The sequence below is a fragment of the Crocodylus siamensis genome, chromosome 3 (assembly GCF_052110815.1).
Source record: "Crocodylus siamensis isolate JL-2025a chromosome 3, ASM5211081v1, whole genome shotgun sequence".
NCBI classification, from domain to species: Eukaryota; Metazoa; Chordata; order Crocodylia; family Crocodylidae; genus Crocodylus; species Crocodylus siamensis.
The window spans coordinates 1,578,799-1,600,820 of NC_143397.1; the positions used below are offsets into that span (position 1 = coordinate 1,578,799).

At 52.6% G+C, this 22,022-nt stretch overlaps 1 protein-coding gene across 3 annotated transcripts in view; it reads right to left on the reverse strand.

Moving 5' to 3' along the window:
* Positions 1-205: 205 nt before the first annotated feature.
* UNC13B (unc-13 homolog B) overlaps positions 206-22,022 on the reverse strand; it is a 326,084-nt gene continuing 304,267 nt past the window's right edge. For all 3 annotated transcript variants that reach the window (XM_090037508.1, XM_090037507.1, XM_090037509.1), the window contains 5 exons: positions 19,327-19,407; positions 18,631-18,778; positions 13,660-13,752; positions 6,535-6,694; positions 206-5,184 (listed from right to left, as the gene is read on the reverse strand). In XM_090037508.1, the coding sequence (XP_089893634.1) occupies positions 4,899-5,184; positions 6,535-6,694; positions 13,660-13,752; positions 18,631-18,778; positions 19,327-19,407 (768 nt within the window). In that variant the 3' untranslated portion in view covers positions 206-4,898. The remainder of the gene's footprint in view (positions 5,185-6,534; positions 6,695-13,659; positions 13,753-18,630; positions 18,779-19,326; positions 19,408-22,022) is intronic.

Here is a 22,022-nt window from a genome sequence, read left to right on the forward strand (position 1 = left end):
AGAGCATCCCCTCAAAGGCCCAGCGCGACACAAACCGGTCCACATTTTGCTGCAAAGCAAAGCATCCAAACTCAAATGCGACGCATGCCCGGACCAAGCAGCAGGAGAGCTGGAGGGTGTCGGAGCCGGCCCCTGAGAGCCATTTTTTTTAGATTAGAGCAAGACAAGGAAGAGGCAGAGACCTGGCAAAGACCACTCACTAAAATGCGATTTAAACATGTTTATTAACAATTCAGCCACCAGGGGCTTCCTGAACAAGTCTGCAGGTGACACACTGCAAACGCTGGAGAACCGAGGGACCTGGACAGACGGAGGAGCTGGTCCAGAGACAAAAGGATGAGGTTCAGCGGAGGCAAATGCAAAGTGCTGCACCTGGGGGAGAATAACCAAAAGCACAAAGACAAGACAGGAGACGACTGGCTGGGTAACGGTGATGCCGAGAAGGATTTGGGCTTTGGTGCATTGCACATTAAACAGCAGTCAGCAGTGCAATGCTGTCCTCCCCAAAACAGCAGCTGTCGTTCAGGGCTGTATCAATAGGTACACTAGGCAGCAGTACCAGGTGTAGTGAAGTATTAAGTGACGGGGACAGTGTTACTTAACTCGGTGCTGGTTAGGCCTCGCAGAGTACGGTGTGCTGTAAAACACATGCACATTTTAAGGAGGATATGGAGAAGGTGGAGACGGTCCAGGGGCAGGTGACAAAAAGGACAAAGCAGCTGGGAGGGAAATGGTAGGAGGAAAAGTTGAGGGAACAACATTTAGCTTGGAAGAAAGGAGATGGAGGGTGGCCGGGTACAAGCGTTCAAATCCCTGAAAGGCCATCAAAGACAGAGAAGGACTTTCCACCCTTGCTGCAGAGAGCAGGATGCAAAGCAACAGCCTGAAATTGCAGCCAAGTCGATTTAGATTTGACCTCAGGACAAACATCCTTGTTGCAGGAGCACTGGGCAGGGAGGATCGAGGAGCAGCGTCCCACAGACACACTTACACACTCGCTCTCGTTCACGGGGCACTTCCCAGGACATCAGCTTAAATGCAGACATTAGCAGCTTCCCATTCACAGCGACAAGGAAAGACAGCAGAGTTTTTAGCTCCACAAAAGACTCAGCAAAAGGAGGAGAGGACAAGTTCACAGGCCTCCAGGGAGGAGCAGAAACCTAAAAGGACACAGCAAGAAGATGAACAGACCGGCAGACACACGCGTAAACAGCAGGCCCCAAAGCACCTTTGTGCCAGTGGTCTGCCTGATCCGAAGGTTCATCACAAACCCTCGGTCTGCACTCCTAGAAAAGTACGCCTGGAAGAGACCTCCGGAGGTCACAACTGGTCCAACCCCCCGCCTGAGGCAGGATCAGCCCTGTGCAAACCAGCCCAGACACATCCTGGTCTATCCTAGCTCTAACGGTACACAATCACCCCTGCCCTCAACCACAAGGCAGAGCACCGAGGACTGGCTGTGTCCTGTTGCTGAAATACACTCGAGAGAGGACTACACGCCCTGCGACAGGGGAAGGCACCCTGGGTTACTACTGGCCTGCTGGAGAACCTGGGACAAACTGCATCCCTCCCTGGTGCCTCAGCTTCCTCGTCAATGAAATGGGGAAAGTGGCATAGACCTCTTTGGGAAAGGGCTTGGGGACCTGCCAATAGAAGTGCTGTCTGGACCTCCCTTCACCGCAGCAGTAGCTCGAGGCGTCACACGAGTGTTTAATTATTTACTCGATTTCTGTGCTGCTCTTCCTCCCAAAGGCTCAGGGCAGCGAGCGTTGCCAGCTCCTGCCCAGGGACATTGCTAATGGAAGCTAAGCAGCATTTTAAACTCACGCTAGTTGGCTCGTCAGGATGCACGGATCAAAGCCCAAGCGCTCCCGACGCTCGAGCTGCTAACGAGGAGAGGTGCAGCTGCAGGCGACAGCTCAAGTTAGCGCAACCGATCCGGGCTCGTCTGACTGCAGCCGTCAGCTCAAGCTGGCTCTCGGTGCGGGCACTGGAGCCATCGGGAGGGCTTGCTGGGCAGCTCCGAGGCACTGCAAAGAGCTTTGCGAACATGCAACAAAACCAGTGACGTGATCGACCTTGCAGCTTCTCCCTCATTTTTCTCGGGGGTGGAAGGTTTCTTTTCCTTCCCCAGAGGCAGTGGGTGAAGGCAGCAGCCCAGGCTGGGGATGGGGACAGGTGCCAATGCTCCTGTCGGGACTTAAAGCTGGAGGGTCCTGGCTAGAGGGTCTTCCCCCTCCACTCAGGGTCAGCATCAATTGCCCATTTGGGGTCAAGAAGGAATCTTTTCCCCCCCTATTCAGATTGGTGCAGACTGGGGGGTTTCCATTGCTCTGCAGGAGAGGCATGGCCCTGCTTGGGATCTCTAGAGTACATGTTAACAACGGTGGCCACTGCGGTCCCCTCCCCCTGCTTTTCCTGTGGCAAGTTCAAATGTGATGTCAAGGTTGACAGCAGTTTTACTAGGGTGCAGAGGATGGGCTGGTCTGAGCTGGTTTGCACAGGGCTGAGATGCAGATCCTTTCCAGCCCTGCTTCATTACGATCCTACGATTCTCCATTCTCTCAGCATGCAGGGAGGAGACCGGTGCTCTCATTTCCCAGGGGTTTCTTGGGGAAAGCCATAAAGCAACCCAGGTGATTTCACTGAAGCTGCTGCAAGGGCAAGTCATGCCGAAACGTGGGTCCGCTCTTTTCTGGTTTCATTTTTAACAGTTGCCCACCATCTATAGTGCGTGCAGCCATCACTACCAAAGGCACGGGGGCATGACCACCACCTACATGGAGTTTAGCCAGTTTGAAAAGAGATACGGCAGAAGAAACCACACCTAAAAGACCAGAGACCCCATCATCCCTTCTGTTCAATCTACTAAACTTTTTACAGTTCGTGGGAAAAACTTGCTCTTCAATTTTCCAAAACTGCTAACAAATCAAAACATCAGTTACTTGCACGTCTCTGTTCACACATACGGCAAGGGAAGCATCAGGAAGGACGCCCATGAATCTTGTTTTAAATTCCCCAAAGAGAGGAAAGTGTCAGGGACTTCTCCTTCCCCCTCTGCTCCAGAAGGGAGCTGCATTTCTCCATCGCTCTCAGCATCACCACTTGCAGCTTATATTCTTTGCTGAGGATTTGCAGCAGCAAGGACACTAAAGGAGTTTGGAAATGGTGGAGTTGTTGGCAGACTACAGCGAGGCCTCTGAATTTGTTATTACGATTAATACAAATAAATTGCACTAAGAACCCAGTACTGCTAAAAGATAATTTATTAAAGACTGTCCTATCATTTCCCGCTACGATGGCACATACAATGATTAAAAATCAGAAGGATAGCTCCGAGTTTTGAAGAGTGCAGTTATAGTACACCAGCGACAACAGCGAAGCGGGTCTGCAGGTCCCAAGATTTCTACAAGCAGGTTCGTGTAGTACAGGATCCGTATCGTACAGCTGTACAAGTGTCAGAGAAAAATAGAAAATAAACTACAAAAGGAATCACCTTTTGAGAGGCAGTCCTCGAAGGTCCTGACTGTGCTACGGTACGTTGTGTGCAAGGACCAGCGCGGTCCCCCTTCCGGGTCCAGCGTGCGACGGCTGCAGTTAAGAGGAAGGACACGCAGCTGGGTGCCACTGCTGCTCTGGCTCTCCTGTCCAGGGATTTCAGGCAGACCGTGCTCCTGGCACCCAGGCGACGTCTCACATTGCCAAAGCAAGCTGGACCCTCCTCTACTCTAGTGCAAAAATCTTTCTGGGGCGACATGAATACACAAAATGACAGACAATCCTACTTAGACAAACCATTCCTCCCATGGCCAACAGCAGCTCCACTGTTCAGAGCAAGGCCCTTGGCACTTCCACCTGCGCGTGTGGGTGCAACGGTGACGGCTGTGCAATATTGGCTGCTTGCTCTCGGGCAGGTCGTCACCGCTGCCTCCCCAGCAACGAACCCTCCACAGAGACGAGACACGGTGGGAATCCAGCAATTCAGCTCAGCCCCCAACCTCCCGCATATATGATGTCAAGAAAAGCAACTGGCAGTGAAACGCTGAATTTCAAAGATATGTGAAGAGCAGCCACAAAACTCGCTGTGGCCACAACGCTGGTTCCAGAGGTCACTGCTAGCCAAAGCGCGACTCTTGGGATCTAGCAGCCTGCAGCAGCCCTCTGGCTAACAGAGGTCCTGACACCGTGCAGGGAGGCTTGCTTTCTCCATGAGCCACCGAAGTCATCAGCAGGGCGGCCGTGATCAGCGCCGCACTCATCACCTTTGCAGCCCTCACCTGGGCGACTGCCCGAGCCCCCGCGCTCTTGACCTGCTGGTCCTTGCTGTGCTCTCAGCAGCATATCCTGGGTCAGATATTCACTCAACCTGTCCAGTCTGAGACCCGTGCAGGTAGTTTTGGCAGGCGCTGAGGTGTGCAAGAGTCGTGCTGGAATGTATTGGTGTTCCCTACACAAGGGCATCCTTCAGAAACTGTAGGATACATGAACAGGATGACAAGACAAACCCAAATCACTGTCCTCCTCCAACTACATGCTGCTTGGATCTCTTCCCTGGTTTGATTTTGAAAAAAATTCTTAACATCTGCCAGCTTTTGAGGATAAAAATCACAGTGCTCCATCTCACCAGCCCCTGGTAGAAAACAACATACTTCCACAAAAGCAGAATTGGCATCTTCAAGACAAAGCGCGTCTCCATCTCTAGGGCATCTGACCCAGCTATTGAAAAATAAATAATTCATATCGGATTGGTGGAGGGGTTCCCCGCACAGCACACACGCACTACTGGAGCTGACCAAAGATAACGTGAAAAACCTCATGGACTCAATGAAAGAAAAATGGTTGAACACTTGCACATGTTGGCACAAGGCAGAGGGTGGGGGGATATGGCCAGGCCCAGCTCAGGTGCCTTCCTCTGTGGAGCGGGACTCAGATTTCAGTTTCACAAACTCCCTGGCCACTTCATCGTTGGTCCTTTGCGAGAGGATCCTCAGGACGGTGAGCCCCGTCTCATCCATGTGGACGCGGCGCCCCAGCGGGCACCAGCAGGCGCAGCTGCCTTTGTCCGCTATGTCTCTGAGCTGCATCACAGCGATGCCCAGCACCCGGTCCTCCCGCGCAAAGCAGTAATCCTTCACGCAGACCTGGAGCTCGTAGGCATCAGGGCCATCTTCGTTTCCCAGGATGCTGCAAACGACACACGCGTGGAATTTGGATTAATACAAAATGTTTACTGCCACCTTCAGTGACTGTGTTCAAGTGACCCAGCAGGATTCGGGGGACAGCCCCTGGATCTGTCACCCTGGACACCGTATTGCCATGCAAGTTTTAGGGCCCTAAAGCAACCCTAGAAACTGCACTTATAAGGAAAACCTTCAAAACCAGGGCACTAACAAACACTGCAAAATAAGGCTCGGGGTTTTTTTAAAATGATGGGTCAGGGCAACCAACCTCTATTTTAAAGCTCTTTTACATCTTTTCATTTGATGCTTATGTTCAAAATGCAGGTCCTGTCTATCCTGAGAGACTCTATGATCACTTAAAAAATGCTTTTAAAAGTGCGAGAGCCAAGAGTCACCCCAGGACTGAAAGGAGAGCTAAGGAAGAAAGAAGGGATTTTCTGGCCAGCCTGTTCAAACCCCAGCATTTTGTTTTGTTGAGGCCTCTTAAATTTTACTGACTGATCCTCATTTTGGAGCAAAGTGGCCGCTGTCCGGAGCTCCACACCTCCCCTTGCAGGTGGTGGTCGATATCCCCCGAGACCTCCAGCAGCACCAGGAAGGAGCTTCACATTCCTGGTGTTTCTAGAAGTGAAAGCTAGCAAACGACACACACGTGGGAGCTGGATTAATACGAAATGTTTACTGCCACCTTCAGTGACTGTGTTCAAGTGACTGACCCAACAGGGTTCTTTTAGAAAGAGCCACAGGGCCTTTGCGCTACCAGAGCAGCAAAGAACAACAGGCTCCGTTTTCAAAGGCCTTTGAGGGGCACCTCTAGCCCTTCTCGCTCTAATTAGGCAGCCGGATGGAGATAAAACCTGCTGTTCTTTGCAGCTTTGAAGGGAAGACCCCTTTGTATTAGTGAAAGCCAAACAAAAAAGGCCAGCTACCAATGTTCAGACCGGCGGCACGTCTAGCAAGGGGAGAAGATGGTATCCTTGGAAACAGGTTGACCGAGCAAGCTGCCCCGTGCAGCAGGTCAAGGTGGAAATGAATGGACAGAGCTGGATTTATTCATGCTAGCGACTCTCAGCTTCATCTCCAGCAATGGGCTATGAAGCTCATTAAAATAATGCATCGTAGCATAGCAGACTGAGAGGCAGGGATGCCCAGGAGGTGCGTTTCTACAAGGAATCGATGGCTGCTCTTTACAGGCGCCACGTGTTGTTCCCCATCCCGTAGACAGCAACCATTCAAAGCGCTCATGGCCCAGGTGGACTTCTGCATGACGCTCTGGACCCGCCCGTGCCCGACCCACAAGTGGGCTGGGCTCTGGCTTTCCCAGAAGGCCCCTCTGCCCATCTCGCGCACTTACAAGTGAAACGTCTCGTTGTACTTGGGAGCCCAGTTGTTGCTCTTGGACTTGGTTGTGAACTTCCTCTTCTTGTCGCTTTGATGGGGTCCAATCATGGTGACTTCGACAAAGGGGCGGAACATGCCAGACGTCTGCCACTTCAGGTCGTTGGCTGCCACGACTGGTGAAGAGAAAGAAAATCATAGCTCAGAGGCCAGTAGGGCTGGATGGGCTCTCTTTGCATTTGCTCTTTCAGATTCACTGGACAGCTCCTAGCTCTGATCTACTCGTGACAGGGACACATGCAGCAACTCTGGGTGACGGCCTTCCCAGGCACTTATTTCACATCACCTGCTCCAAAAGGTGCTAAGGTCTTGCACTTTGACAGAGGTCAGGGTGTTTTTATGCTAAACAAGGGGAGTGCTTTCTAGTCACGCTTTAATGTCTGCTAGAGGGAATTCGGTACTTACGAAAGCAAGAGGCTGACAGCGCATGCGACAGGGAGAAGTCAGGCAGCAAGGAAGCATTTGTACAGCTTCAGACATGCTGCTTTGACAATGCACCTTCATGCAGACGTCATAGATTTCATAGACATCAGGGCTGGAAGGGACCTCGGGAGATCATCGAGTCCAGACCCCTGCCCAAACGGCAGCAAGTCAGCTGGGGTCATAGGATCCCAGCAAGATAAGCATCCAATTTACTCCTGAAGGTGTTCAGTGTAGGTGCTTGAACCACCTCCGATGGCAGGCTGTTCCAGACCTTGGGGGCTCGGACAGGAAAGAAATTCTTCCTTATGTCCAGCCTGAAACGGTCTTGCAGGAGTTTGTGACCGTTCGACCTCGTCATCCCTCGGGGCGCTCTGGTGAACAGACGTTCCCCCAGATCCTGGTGGTCACCCCGATAAACTTATAGGTGGCCATCAGATCCCCCCTGAGCCTGCGCTTTTCCAGGCTAAAGAGTCCCATGTCTCTCAGCCTGTCGTCGTAAGGTCTGCTTTCCTGACCTCTGATCATGTGCGTGGCTCTCCTCTGGACTCTCTCAAGCTTCTCCACATCCTTTTTGAATTGTGGAGCCCAAAACTGGATGCAGTACTCCAGCTGCGGCCTCACCAAGGCCAAGTACAAGGGGAGAATGACGTCCTGGGATTTGCTTGAGACTTGCTGACTCCCAGTGCGAGAGCCCCAGATGCAGCAGCCAATGCATCACAGCCTAGACTTGCGGAGTGATGAAAAAGTACTGCATTATTATAGCAATGGGCAATATCAGCAAGGCACCCATGAGCTGCACCCACTGAAAGGCTGGTTTCTCACAGGTCCACAACTTCAGAGTGCTTTTCTGCTGCACCCAGCCCACCAGGGTCCAGAATATGCCCCTTTCTGCACATCTGCAAGATCCATTTCCCCTGCAGAGCTTTGCAGCGAGCAGGCTGAAGGCTGGGAAATCTTACAGGTCAAAACCAAGGTCCCCTGGTTGGGAAATTGCTGCTCTGGATGTGTGTTGTGGCCAGGTAAAAGTGCCCCACCTGCTTTGTGCCCAGCAAGACTGGGAAGGACTGCAACATACCTGCATTAGGATTAAGGCCCACCTGTCCCGTGTGCCTCTGTATGCAAATGCATACTGCAAATCAAAAGAAAAGGACAGCTGACCAAAAAAGCCAGTCAGCAGGGTGTAATGGTTGTGTTGCAGTGGCAAGAAGCAGGAAAAAGCCTTTTTTCTACAGCTGGAAGTCAAATCCTAATGAGGAAAAGAGCAAAAACTCTGGCAAATCAAATATAAAATTCTAATAAAACATGCCAAGAAGGAACGTGAGCAGAAACTTGCTAGAGACACAAAAGGTAACAACAAAAAATTCTTTAAATCCACTAGAAGCTAAAGACTGTCCAGGAAGTCAGTTGGATGATTCACCAGGGCACCCTTGGGGAAAACCAGGAATAATGGTCACAAACTCCTGGAAGACTGTTTCAGGCTCAACTTTAGGAAAAAAAATTCTTCACAACTGGGGTGTCCAGACTGTGGAAGAAGCTCCCTGCAGAGGTGGTGCAATCACCTACCCTGGACATCTTCCAGAGGAGACCGGACGGTCACCTTGCCGGGGTCACCTGACCCCAGGTGTCTTTCCTGCTTGGTGCAGGACGCTGGACCCGGTGATCTTCCGAGGTCCCGTCCGACCCCTTGCAGTCTATGGTCAGGGTGTCCAAGGGGCATGAAAGGATGACAGGGCCATTTGCTGGGAACCTGAAGGCATCCTCTGCATGGCTCTTCATGGCAGGACATCTCAAGGAGATACCTTCCCAGGCCTACTCCTCTGTAGGGACAGGTCAGTGGGGCCGACCCAACTGAGGTTCAACACAGGAGGTTGTAGAGGAAATTGCTAAACTAAATAGTAACAAATCACCAGGACCTGACGCCGTTCACCCTAGTTCCTGAAGCAGCTCAGATCAGAAACTGCTGAGCATGCTACAGTTAAGAATCAGACTCAGAGAAAATGAAGGTTGTGGGGAGCTCAGGAGGTCACATCTAGTCCAACCCCCTGCTCCAAGCAGGACCAGCCCCAACTACATCCTCCCAGGCAAGGCTTTGTCTACCCAAGTCTTCAAAACCTCCAAAGATGGAGATTCCACCGCCTCTCCGGGGAGCCTGGTCCAGTGCTTCACCACCCTCCTAGAGAGAAAGTTTTTCCTAATATCCAACCTCAGCTTCCCTTGCTGCAGCTTGAGCCCACTGCTCCTTGTCCTGTCGTCTGCCCCCACTGAGACCAGTCCAGCTCCATCCTCTTTGCAGCCCCGCTGCAGGGAGGTGAAGGCTGCTATTCAATCCCCCTTGGTCTTCTCTTCTCCAGACTATATAAATCCAGATCCCAAATGAAGCAACTAAAAACAGCTTCAATTCCAGAGGACTGGAGAGTTGCCAACATGACTCCCATAGTTAAACGAGGCTCTAGAGGGACGTATGGAACCACAGGCCAGGGAGGCCAACTGCTATTCCTGGAAAACTGGTAGAAACCATAATAATAATAATAATAATTAAAAAGAGTTGTTCAGCACATGGATGAACACGACTTGCTGGGAAGGAATCGACACCAAAGGAAAATCATGCCTCACCCACCCACTACCCGTCTCAGAGTGTCAATAAGCAAGTGGGTCAGGGTGATCCAGTTGACATACTTTATTTAGACTTCCAAAAAGCCCTTGACAAGGCACCAATCAGAGGCTCTTAATTCAATTTGGTAGTTATGGGATTACAGGGAATGTCCACTAGAGGATTAGAAACTGGCTCAAAGATAGAAAGCAAAGAGTAAGTATACGTGGTCTGTTTTCAGGAGGGATCGAAGTAAACTAAGCCCACTGCTAGCGGGGGGATTACCACCACTGCTGACCCGCTGAGCAACCCTTGCAAAGCCAGCAGACCAAGGCACTTAAGAGAGCCCACCCCTGCCCCAGCCCTGGCACAATCTGTGGGCAAGGCAAGAGCCCCCAAGGGCACACTCGCCTGCCTGTACACTAATGCCAGGAGCCTGGGCAACAAGCAGGACGAGCTCGTCCTCCTGCTCAGTGCAAATAACTATGACGTCACAGGGATAACGGAGACCTGGTGGGACTCCACCCATGACTGGACCACGGGTACAGAGGGCTATACCCTGTACAGGAGGGATCGTGTTGACAAAAGGGGTGGGGGGTGTAGCTCTCTCTGTGAAGGAAAGCTACATGTCCCTGCAAGCTGATGTTGGCGACCGGCATGGACAGCTAGAGACCCTCTGGGTAAAAATTCGTGGGAAAAACGGCACAGGGGACACAACGGTGGGAGTCTACTACAGACCTCCCACTCAAAGTCCTGAGCTTGACCAGGAGTTTGCCCGGGAACTGACTGAGGCCGCTTGCTCCAGGACCTTGGTGGTCATGGGCGACTTCAATCACCCGGACATCTCGTGGGAGGATCACTCAGCAAAATCCGAGTGGGCGCAAAGCTTTCTCTCGTGCGTGGATGACCTCTACCTGACTCAAGAAGTCTATGGGCCAACGAGGGGCAAAGCGCTGCTCGACCTGGTACTGGCTACGGGGGACGACCTAATCGGCGACCTAGTAATCGATGGGAAGCTGGGTGACAGCGACCATGAGCTGATCACCTTCACCATCCGCCGTAAAGCTGGCAAGTCAGTCAGCAACACAGAAGTCCTTGACTTCAGGAAGGCCGACTTTGACGAGCTCAAGAGGCTAGTCGGTCAGGCCCTCAGGGACCGTGACCCCAGGGAGATGGGAGTTCAAGAAGAGTGGTTGCTTCTCAAGGAAGCGATCCTCAATGCACAAGCTAAATCTATTCCAACACGGAGGAAAGGCAGCAAGAAGGCACAGCAGCCCCCCTGGCTCTCCAGGGACCTAGCAGACCTCCTGCGGCTAAAAAGGAAAGCCTACAAAGGATGGAGGATGGGATTCACCTCCAAGGAGGATTATTCTGCACTGGTCCGGTCCTGCAGGGAGCAAACCAGGAAAGCCAAGGCTGCAACTGAACTCCAACTAGCTTCAAGCATCAAGGACAACAAAAAGTCCTTTTTCAGATATGTGGGGAGCCGGAGGAAAAGCAAGGGCAACGTTGGACCCCTGCTGAACCAGATGGGGCAACTGACAACTGACACCCGAAAAAAGCCAACCTATTAAATGGGTACTTTGCGTCAGTCTTTCATCAGTCCCATGGGATGCCCATGCCTGCTATGGGACAGGAAGATCCAGGTGGGGGAGATCCCCTGCCCCCCATCAATGCTGACCTCGTGAAGGAACACCTTGAGAAGCTGGATACCTTCAAGTCAGCTGGCCCTGACAACCTGCACCCCAGGGTACTCAAGGAGCTGGCGAGCGTCATAGCCCAGCCCCTGGCACGGGTCTTCAAGAGCTCCTGGTGCTCTGGTGAAGTGCCCGAAGACTGGAAGAAGGCCAATGTGGTGCCAATCTTCAAGAAAGGGAGGAGAGTGGATCCGGCTAACTACAGGCCCATCAGCCTGACTTCTATCCTGGGGAAGATCTTAGAAAAGTTTATTAAAAAGAGGCCATCCTTAATGGACTGGCCGATGCCAACATCCTAAGGGAGAGCCAGCATGGGTTTGTTGCGGGTAGGTCTTGTTTGACCAATCTCATTTCCTTCTACGACCAGGTGACCTATCAATTGGACAAGGCAGAAGAGATTGATGTCATATATCTTGACTTCAAAAAAGCCTTCGATTTGGTATCCCATGATCACCTCCTGGCAAAACTGGCCAACTGTGGTCTTGGCTCCACCACGATCCGCTGGCTGGGAAATTGGCTCCGTGGCCAGACCCAGAGGGTAGTAACTGATGGCAGACACTCATCATGGTGTCCTGTGACCAGTGGGGTCCCCCAAGGCTCTGTCCTTGGACCCATATTGTTCAACATCTTCATAAATGATGTGGACATTGGAGTCAGGAGAGGACTGGCCAAGTTCGCCAGAAGACAGGCGGGTGATCCAGGCTGACCTGGACAAGCTCAGCAAATGGGCAGACGAGAACCTCATGGTGTTTAACACCGAAAAATGCAAGGTTCTCCACCTTGGGAGGCAAAACCTGCAGCACCCTTATAGGCTCGGCAGTGCTACGCTGGCTAGCACTATGGACAAGAGGGACTTGGGGGCCATCACTGACCACAAGATGAACATGAGCCTGCAATGCGATGCTGCGGCTAGTAAAGCGACCAAAATGCTGGCGTGCATCCATAGATGCTTCTCGAGCAAATCCCGGAACGTCATTCTCCCCTTGTCCTTGGCATTGGTGAGGCCGCAGCTGGAGTACTGCATCCAGTTTTGGGCTCCACAATTCAAAAAGGATGTGGAGAAGCTGGAGAGAGTCCAGAGGAGAGCCACATGCATGATCAGAGGTCAGGAAAACAGATCTTACGATGACAGGCTGAGAGCCATGGGACTCTTTAGCCTGGAAAAGTGTAGGCTCAGGGGTGATCTGGTGGCCACCTATAAGTTTATCAGGGGTGACCACCAGGATCTGGGGGAACGTCTGTTCACCAGAGCGCCCCAAGGGATGACGAGGTCAAACGGTCACAAACTCCTGCAAGACCGTTTCAGGCTGGACATAAGGAAGAATTTCTTTACTGTCCGAGCCCCCAAGGTCTGGAGCAGTCTGCCAGCGGAGGTGGTTCAAGCACCTACATTGAACACCTTCAAGAGTAAATTGGATGCTTATCTTGCTGGGATCCTATGACCTCAGCTGACTTCCTGCCCTTTGGGCGGGGGGCTGGACTCGATCTTCTGAGGTCCCTTCCAGCCCAATGTCTATGAAATCTATGAAACGGTGCCAATGTTATGATGGGCTCTGCATGAGCTGAAATCACAAGGGAAAGATCTCAGAGGCACTGGGGACAGTCAGCTAAAAACATCAGTAATCAAAAAGGCAAACATCTTAGGGATTATTAAGAACAGGAAGTGCTGTTTCACTGAGAGGTGAGACTCGTGGCCACCAGATGTGATGGGAGCAGAGTTCAGACAGATTCACCAAGGGATGGGACATGTGCGTGGAGGAATGGGGCATCAGTCGCTATTGAGCAGGGGAGCGAGGGGCACAGCCTGTGCATCACAACTGCCTGGAGGCAACAAGTGGGAGAGGAACAGGGTGAAAACCTGGTCAGGCCTAGGTCACTCCCTTTCAGCCTCCACTTTGCTGCTGTGGGGCACAGGAGACAGGGTGAGACGGACCTGGGGTCAGTGAATGGCAGCTCTTCTATTCCTGGGAAATGCTATGCAGGGTTGGATGGGGAAGAGCTGTGGCACACGAGTGGGCTCTTCTGCCTAATTTAGGCTCACCTGATAACCCTAATGTAGGAGGAGCACATGTGCATGCCACAGCCCTTCCTGGCCTGGCTGTGCATGAAGCCCTCGGGGCACTTTTACCTGGCAGCATCACCCAACCTCAGCTGGGGGATGGCACCAGACTCAAAGGAGCTGTGGAGGGATCCCTGAATCTAGAAGGATCCAAGACATTCAGACGAGTCTGGTGTTGTTTCCCACGAATGTCACATGACCGTGGGCAGGTATCTCGTGACATCACCGCAGCAGAGCCACGATCGCCCCCGGTATCTAATCCGCCCCCAGTGCATGAGCAGCGATGTACAAAGCCTCCTGGCTCTACCCTACCTTTCACCGTGACCTTGTGTTCGCCGGTTCCTGGGTGCGTGTATAGGTCAATCTGTATGGACACTTCGCCCACTGGATCGTCCACGCCGGACCCTGGCAAGAGAGATTGACACGCACACAATCAGAGGGGGGAAGGTCACAGTTTCCTGGCCCCAACTTTGGTGTCTGGCCTCGGCCAGGCAGCGGCTGCCATACGTTACCCCCCCACCGCCCCGAGCTTCTTAGCAGCCACAGCGAGGAGGAGGTGAATGCCCAGGTCAATCTAACATCACGCCGGCAGGCCAAACACGCACAAGCAACATTACAACGTGTTGGAGTAGGTGAGGCATCATCGGACAGCTGAGAATTAACATCAGGAAGGATTAAACTGGCTTCTGAAGTGTCCCAAGGAGCCGACGAAGGGTTCTCACGGAAAACCGCTGCTTCCGGGCTCCTACCAAGCCACCGCCCGTGTGCATGCATCTCAGAACCAGGCATCCAGCATTCCCATGACTCAAAGCAAAGCAAGCACCGGTTACCCTAGGTTGTAGCAGCAAATGGAAGGAGTAGGGAAGGTGTGGAAAGAAGATGGGCGGGAGGGAAGGTCACAGGACACTGAATTTGGCAAGCCCGCTGCTCCATAAAGAGCAATTTGTCCTTGGACGCCAAGTAAAAGCTCCCACTCCCGCTGCCTTTCAGACTGCTGTGAGCCACGCGGGGCTATAGGAGAAATGAGGCATTTACAAGCCGACTGGAAACTTCTCTTCACCCGGTAGCCAGCAAGAAACAAGATGTAGTTTCATGCACAGGAAAAAGGTAGCGTGTTTCAACAGAGCAGGTCAGGGCGTGGGGTAAGGGTTATCCGAGCCTTGCAATGCTCAATTGAAATTCAGGAACAAAACATTCGGTTAGATGCTTTCAGGCGTGATAGCACACACGTGCTGGATGGGGACCTCACTGGCGGCAATAGCTGTCATGATAAAAAAAAGGAGGCTGGAAGCAGGTCCAAGCCATTTCCTGAAGTGTGTATTGTGTGGCACGGGAGAGTGACCGTGTGGGGCTCAGGTCATGTCGACATATGTTCTTGTACTTTGAAGTGTAAGCGATCCTCCCCGGGGCTGCGACAGAAGGCTATCATTTACCAAGCACGGGCTGGTAGCACTACACGTCCCCCTGAACATGCAGTGCCGCTGGGTTGCCTCCATCACCCCTGCTCCCTGTAGCATGCACTCAGCCAGCCTCCTTTTCTGCACGCAACAGCCCGTGGGGCTCACTGGCAGCTGCAGGTGTGTGCACGTGCTCATCAGGACTGGCTGGAAGCGAGACGGGCTGCTAACCCTGTTCTTGCTCTAATGCAGGAAAGACATCTCCTGTAACTTCCCCGCATGCGTTTTCTGGTAAGGGACGTGCACTCTTTCAGGTCCTTTGGAGAACGGGTTCCTGTTTCTCTCCATATCCGGCCTGCCCCCCCTCGCTCCCTCTCCCCTGCCCCAAGAGCTCAGCAGAGATGCAGAGCACAGGAGAGGAGAAACCTGCCTGCCTGCGCTCTGGAAGAAATGCAGGGCCCAGCACCGGGCTGCAGGCAACTCCGCAGCAAAGGAGGCAGCATTGTCTTAGCATCACATGCCTGATTTTTTGGAGCAGAGAAGGCACGTGAACACCACCATGTGGGGCCTGATCCTGATTTTGCTTACACCAGTGAAACCCAACAGGCTGCAAAGCCACAGTGCAGCTACTATTTCTGCTGCAGGCAGATTCAGCTTGGGGCTTTGTCCACTTCAACTCCGTGCCTTTTTATACAACTGGAGGGAGCAGGGAGTGTCTGTAAAAGGGCAGAGAAGCAGGTGTTCAGGATGAGTCCCCTCCCTGTCCCTCGCGCTTTTTTAGCTGGTGGACAAAGAATTAAAGCCTTGGCCTGGAAACCTTGCTAGATTTGTAATGCCAGGAGGTGAGACTGCAGTAGTAAGAGCTCAGGCAACGTGTTGCAGACATGTTGTCATCCAAAATAAAAAGAGGAAAGGAAAAAAGCTCCGGGCAGTGTGCAACCGACACCGAACCAGGGATGTGAAAGCTTATTCTACCGAGGCGAGTGCCGGGATGTCAAGCTTCCTCCTCGCAGTCAGACATGTCAAGCTCAGTCACACCAGGCACTACCACGCATCATGGCATGCACATCTCGTATTCAACACGCAGGGCTCAAAAGTGCAGAGCAGGGGTAGGGACAGGCCAGTAGCAAAGAGGCTATTGGTTTTCAGGACACACTTTACATTCCCACAAATCCAATCTCAAGCTCCCGGGGAGCCCGCAGGCAGGACACAGACCCCTGCGGCACACAACCCGCGCCTTTTCTCTCTGTAGGGTGCAAGCATTTCCTAAGAGCTGGGTTCTGCAGGGATCTACAAGGGACAGCCTCTGGAACAGGCTTCAGAGCACGGGTAAGATGACTTCAAAAAGCAAGGCAAGTTTGCAGCTGGCTAATGTTGTTATGGCAACAACATTAGTCTGAACATACCCTTATCAGGAAGAACGTCCTCATTAGCGGTAAACCTAATACCTTTCCCGTCATGCACTGAGCCATGAATTCAAAAGCCAAGAAGCAAGCAGGATAAAGAGAGAAGAGTGTGAATTACAATCCAATTAGCTGTGACACTTCGACAAATACAAGTCATATATTCTAGCTCTTGACAAACTACCCCAGAGAGCCACCGCACCAGCCCGGGCTTCGGGACGCAATGCCGTTTCTGAAAGCAGGAGGGGTCTGTTGAGGTTAAGAGCAGACACGGCACGGGCTGCCGCCCCGACTAAGCCGTGCGCGCCCAGCGGCTGGCGGCTTCGCGCCAAGCAAGCTTTTGCAGTCAGAAGCGGCTGGAAATAAGGGGTGGCTTGGAAACTGCCATGCCTGGCTTTCCAGAGCTCTGACAGGGGACGCAGCCCCCCAGCTCGATTGTTGTGCAGCCCTCCTCCCCTGTGAGCCTGTGCCCGAATGCGGGGGGAGCCCTCGAGGAGAGCTGAAAAGCCCACGTCAGCCCCCGTGTTCCCAGCCCCTCCAAGCCACTCCGCTGCCTGCAGTTATTTCTATGGGTTGTCAGCCCTGTTGTCTTCACAGCGCCCCAGCAGCCACATGTGAACTGAGGCCAAATAGGACCAGGGGATTCACTTCAGAGCCCCTTTAACACCGCTCCCGAGAGCCGGTCTGCAGAGGACGTGGTTCATACACATCTTCCCTAAGCCTAAAGGCTCCCGGCACAGAGAACTCCCTACAGTACAGAGGAGCGGTCCTGGGGTCCGCCCTGTCCAGACCTCTGCCCCCAAAGTGACCTGGCACTGGGGGTTTCAGGGAAGGAGACCTCTGAGCCAGGCAGTTAGGAGATAAACCTCATCTATCCCTTAAAGCGAGGGCACCTTACGTCCTGGAGCAGGAACAGCGCTACCCCTTTCACGTGTCTTTTTTTAAATCCATCTTGTAACTGCCTGGGCTGTTCTTACTCTGCTTCAGAAACACTGTCGTCTTGCGCGGGGCATCAGCACCTCAAGCCAAAGCGTCCCGCATCCAATTCCCTCTCCCCCATGTTGCATTTGCCACTTCTGTGATTTCAGGGCTCGCGTCACTCCAAGCCGCTGCAGCTTGGCCCGAGCGAGCCTGGAATGGCGATGCCATCGCTGTCCCACGCCCTGCCGCAATCAGGCGGCGCACAGGCTGCAAAGGCTGCTTTAATTTGGGGTGCTGACTCGTCACCCATGTTGCTAGCCTGGGACCTGCTTTTGTCATGACACATGCACATGCATGGGGATCGATGAAAAAAAACAACCCTCAGTCTGGCCACTGGAGGTTTCTGTTCTCCAAAAGACCCCGTGGAAGGAACTTGAATAGGGAACAGCTGTGCTGAGCCCATCTGGCCGCTGGATGTCATTGTTGAGCTGCAGGAAGACAGCTACGGCAGGGCGCGCTCAGCCCTGACTTCGGGAACTGTTCACGTGCTGGACCTCAAAAGCATGGAGGGGTCTGTGCTACATGTGGGTGTGTTTCACTCCCAGGGAAAGCGGTAACAGACACTTTACCCAACTTTGAAGGGATTCTCACTTCTGTCTCTTGGTAGCCACGTTCCTCTGAGAGAGAGGAGTGGGTAAAGTCTGTCAAAAAAATTTGGACTGGACTTCCTGCACAGCGGAGGGAGGTGAACTTGGCCAGGGGTCCTATACACCACTCTGGGACCTGCAGCATAGACCTATCATGTGCAAAACCCTGCCGGGGCCAGAGCTTTAACACCATGGTGCAGAGAGGACCCACTCTCAGTGTGCATTTAGTAACCTCCAGACTCAGGCCTTGAACATACGGGCTTCACCTAACCTGGCATTTGCTACACAGGCCTGCATCGGTGTCACAAAGCTGCAGAGTGGTGCAAAGATGACCCTTGGCAACTTAGCAAGTGATTGCGTTAGAGATGCATCTTCTCCTCCAACACTAAAGATCTGGGAGCACCGAGTACATGGGTTTCCTACACTGGCTCTGCACAAACAGTTTCAGCTGCGTTAATCTGGTAAGGAAAGGTTCCTTTTAAGGGTACCATACAGCTTGGTGACTCCCAGCCTTGCCATCAAGCTAGTCAGGACTGGCTGGATTGCTTCAGACCAGTCTATGACCCAGATGGTGGCGAGTGCCTGTGGCGATACCTGGCTAGATTCACCCCCACAGCACAGAGCTGGCACTCCAAGTTTCCCTTCCCCATGGCCGCTCCCCAGCAGCAATGCAGACAGCTTGGCTGTGAAGTGAGCAGCAGGCAAGAAAACTTCCAAGATTTACATTTTTTGCATATTTCTCTTCCCTCAAAACATACATGTTGAGCAGGAATCCCCCCAACAAAGAGGCATGCCGAAGCTGCCGGAAGTGCTACCGCCAACCGCTCTGCTCACACCAGCAGTGCAAGACCTGGCAATTAGCAAGACGCTGGTTGACCCGGCATCAACCGCACCGACAACACGCAGAAGCCTCACCCTGAGCCGTCTGAGTCTGGACAAAGGTTTTGATGAGCGTGTCTGTAGTCTGCGTGTAGAGGGATAGGGCGTAGCGCAGCGATTGCAGGTCTGGGCTCTTCTCCAAGAAGGTTTTCTTCAAACCGTTCCCACCAGCATGGAAGTATTGCTAAGAGCAAAAAGGAGAAGCAACAAGGTCAAAAAGACCTGCCCCCAGCAACAGAGGGACCGCAGCCGGGCTGCTTGGCCCGGAGCATGGACAGAGCCCAAACTTTCCCAAAGCAGCTTCTGCAGCAGCATCCAAGTCCTTAGCATGGGGATGGCCAACCCACTGCACACGTGTCACGAGTGGCGTGGGCAGCCTGTGCGTGTGGCATATGGCACATCACAGAGGGTTAGGGAGCACAGCAGCAGACTGGGCAGGAAAGGAGATTGGAGAGGCGCTCGGGAACGGCAAGGGGCTTCATTGGTATGAAGCCTGCCAAAAAGGCTGGCTGTCCTTGCCTGAGCGCAGCAGCTGCACAGACTGCCGTTAGCAATGAGGCGTTAGCTCCTGACGCTAGGGCTGCACAAGACCTTCCAAGAGGCCGATGCAATGGATTCGGCAGCACTGAACCACCTCCGCGCCGCCTTCTGCCTAACAGCATGTGTGCGCTGCTGGCAGCTACTCATACATGGGCCATGTGCTGGGCAGTGTCGAGAGGAAGCCTCACTTACCTTGATGGTGTCCAGAGCAAGGTCCAGAACTACACACTGCTTTGGAGTGAGACTTCTGGTTTCCTCCCTCCCCATGTGGTCCTGAAAAACAACAGCCAGATTTACGAAACAACACAGTGCTACAAGGTAAGAGGGAGAGCGGTCCCCCAGACAGCCAGTCACATTAGAGGCACGTGGGGACCGTCGTGCCCAGGCCCTGCCATCTCCAAAAGGTGGATGGAGTCTCTAATGGCAGAGTCCTCCTTTGTTAATCTTGCTTTTAAAATGCTTTCTCCCTTTCTGTTATGCAAAAGCAGCAGTGAAGATTAAATGAAAAGTGACAGTTTCATTTTAATCCAAGCTTTTTTCTCTGCAGCCTTGTCTCCAATGAGAAATCTTGAGAGGTTTGTCGTGCTTCTCGCTCACGAGTTACACAAAAAAAATCCATTTGATCACAAGCCAAACCTTCAGCTCACAGACCACAAACAGGACAGGACAACTGGACTGCCCATGCTGCATCTTTCATACCCCTCAATGGCACAGGCCATTGCTTCATCACGGCAGGTCCAGCAGCACAACCTGCTGCAGGGAAAGCAATGCACTGCAGGGCCTAGACTCTTAGGGGTGGAAACCTTCAACCCTCAGTGTGGAGCCCACACCGCATTCAAGGGCTTGACAGGACTAATTATCATGTGGGCTGACAAGCGACAGGTCCCACTGAAAACTGGGCAGCTACTGGGTCCTCCCCATATTGGGAGGGGGAGGAAATTGGGTCTTGTTTGTAAAGGGAAAACTTCCAGGCTTTGCCTACGTGCCTGGCTCCAGCTTTAGTGTTTATGCAATTAAAGCATTTAATTGGTTTGCCCTTTAACAGATTCCCAGTCTCTGGCTCGCCCCATCACAGAGCGCCCCGGTGCCGGGGAAGAGCAGGGCGAGGCCGCGCGGCACTCTCTTCTCCGGGCAAGTTGCAGACGGTCTTCAGCTGGCGTCGCTGGTTATTTATTTGAACTCAGAGGCACACTGCTTCCCTTTGGGGAGCATGGACTCTCCTTCTGCCGCTGTTACGAGCGGGGAGTAGCTCAACTGGAGCTTTGCACTCCAGCACGCAGACGACGAAACATTTTCTGTCTCTGCGCAGCCATCTCAAACTAAGCGTGCCCTTCATCTCAAGCCCCAGGCACCCCTCCTCTGTCTGTACTGCCCAGACAGGGCTGGATTTCTGCTGGAAGGACGCCTACTTCTGCTTCTCGGACGGTGGGTCCATTCCCCACGCTTTTGAGTCCAACCTGGGAGCCTGACACTCCTATCCGCTGAACTTGTGACACTCTCCTCTTCTTGCTGTCTGAGCTACTGAGACTGACCCAGGCTGCCTTGTCATTTGGGGCTGTTCTCAGTGGGGGCAGATGACAGGACAAGGAGCAATGGGCTCCAGCTGCAGCAAGGGAAGTTGAGGTTGGATAATAGGAAAAACTCTCAAGAAGAGAGCAGTGAAGCACTGGACCAGGCTCCCCAGAGAGGTGGTGCAGTCTCCATCCTTGGAGGTGTTTAAGATGAAGCTTTATCTGGGATGATGTAGTTGGGGCTGGTCCTGCTCTGAGCAGGGGGTCGCACTAGATGTAACCTCCACAGGTCCCTTCAACCCTCCTTTTCTATGAGTCTGTGATTAAACATGTCACTCTGCAGATGGTCTTATTCGGCATAAACTCCATGGAAGTACTATGGATTCAAGAGCTCTGCCGTCGATGCTCAAAAAGTAACCCGAGGCTGTCGCTCCCCAGGCACCTGCCTTCTTTTATCCCCACCATTGTGGCCATTTCAGAGGGGGAGCAGTGGAGCCTAGTAATTGCAGGCCGTGTCCCATGAGCCAAGAGCGTTTCGTAGACATCAAACCAGTAAGAGTAATCCCATCATTTCGAGCAAGAACAGTTGTGCTGTTGATTAAGTCTTGATTTCATTAACAACACAATCAACTGTTGAGTTTACTATTAAAGTTAAGGGCTGATGAGATTTTAATTTTGTCATAGACTTACTACTTGCATTATTCACTGTTAGCCAAGATTCCCCTCGTTTAGTTAAGCAGCAAGAGTTTTTTGCGATATCTTTTATTGGACCAACTGTATAGTTGGGAGAGATGTTTGAGTTGTCAGCTGAGTTTCAGTTAGCTTGTTCGCTAATTTGCTGGAGAACCCACACACAGTTTCATAGCTGTTAGGGGCTGAAAGGGACCTTATAGATCATCGGGTCCAGGTATATTGAACCAGTTTCCCTTTCCAAACAAACAGCAAGGGGGGTCACCAGCCCCCAATGGTTAAATTAATCTCAGGGGATCACTACAGAAGCCACTTAGCTTCACTTTTGAATGCACATCTTGGCACTTCAGTTTAGATCCAGCCAATGTGCTGCAGAGGACAACATTGTGACCTGAGTTCATGGAGAAGGAGAGACATGCCATGTGCCATGCCACCTCTTGTCAAGCAGGTCTCTGGAGCTCAGCTGCTGCTTGTCTGCTGGAAACCTGCAACCAAAGCTACCGAGGACTTGGCTTCTTGCACAGCTGAGATGCAAGCGCAGGAACCAGAGCTCTGAACGCAGGCGGCTGAAAGACCCTTGAACATCACCACGGCTGTGAGGACAAGCGCAGACTCTGCTGGAGACGAGAAACAGCAGCACAGCCTCGACCCATGAATGTCTCGTGTCCAGATGCATGCAATGCAGGC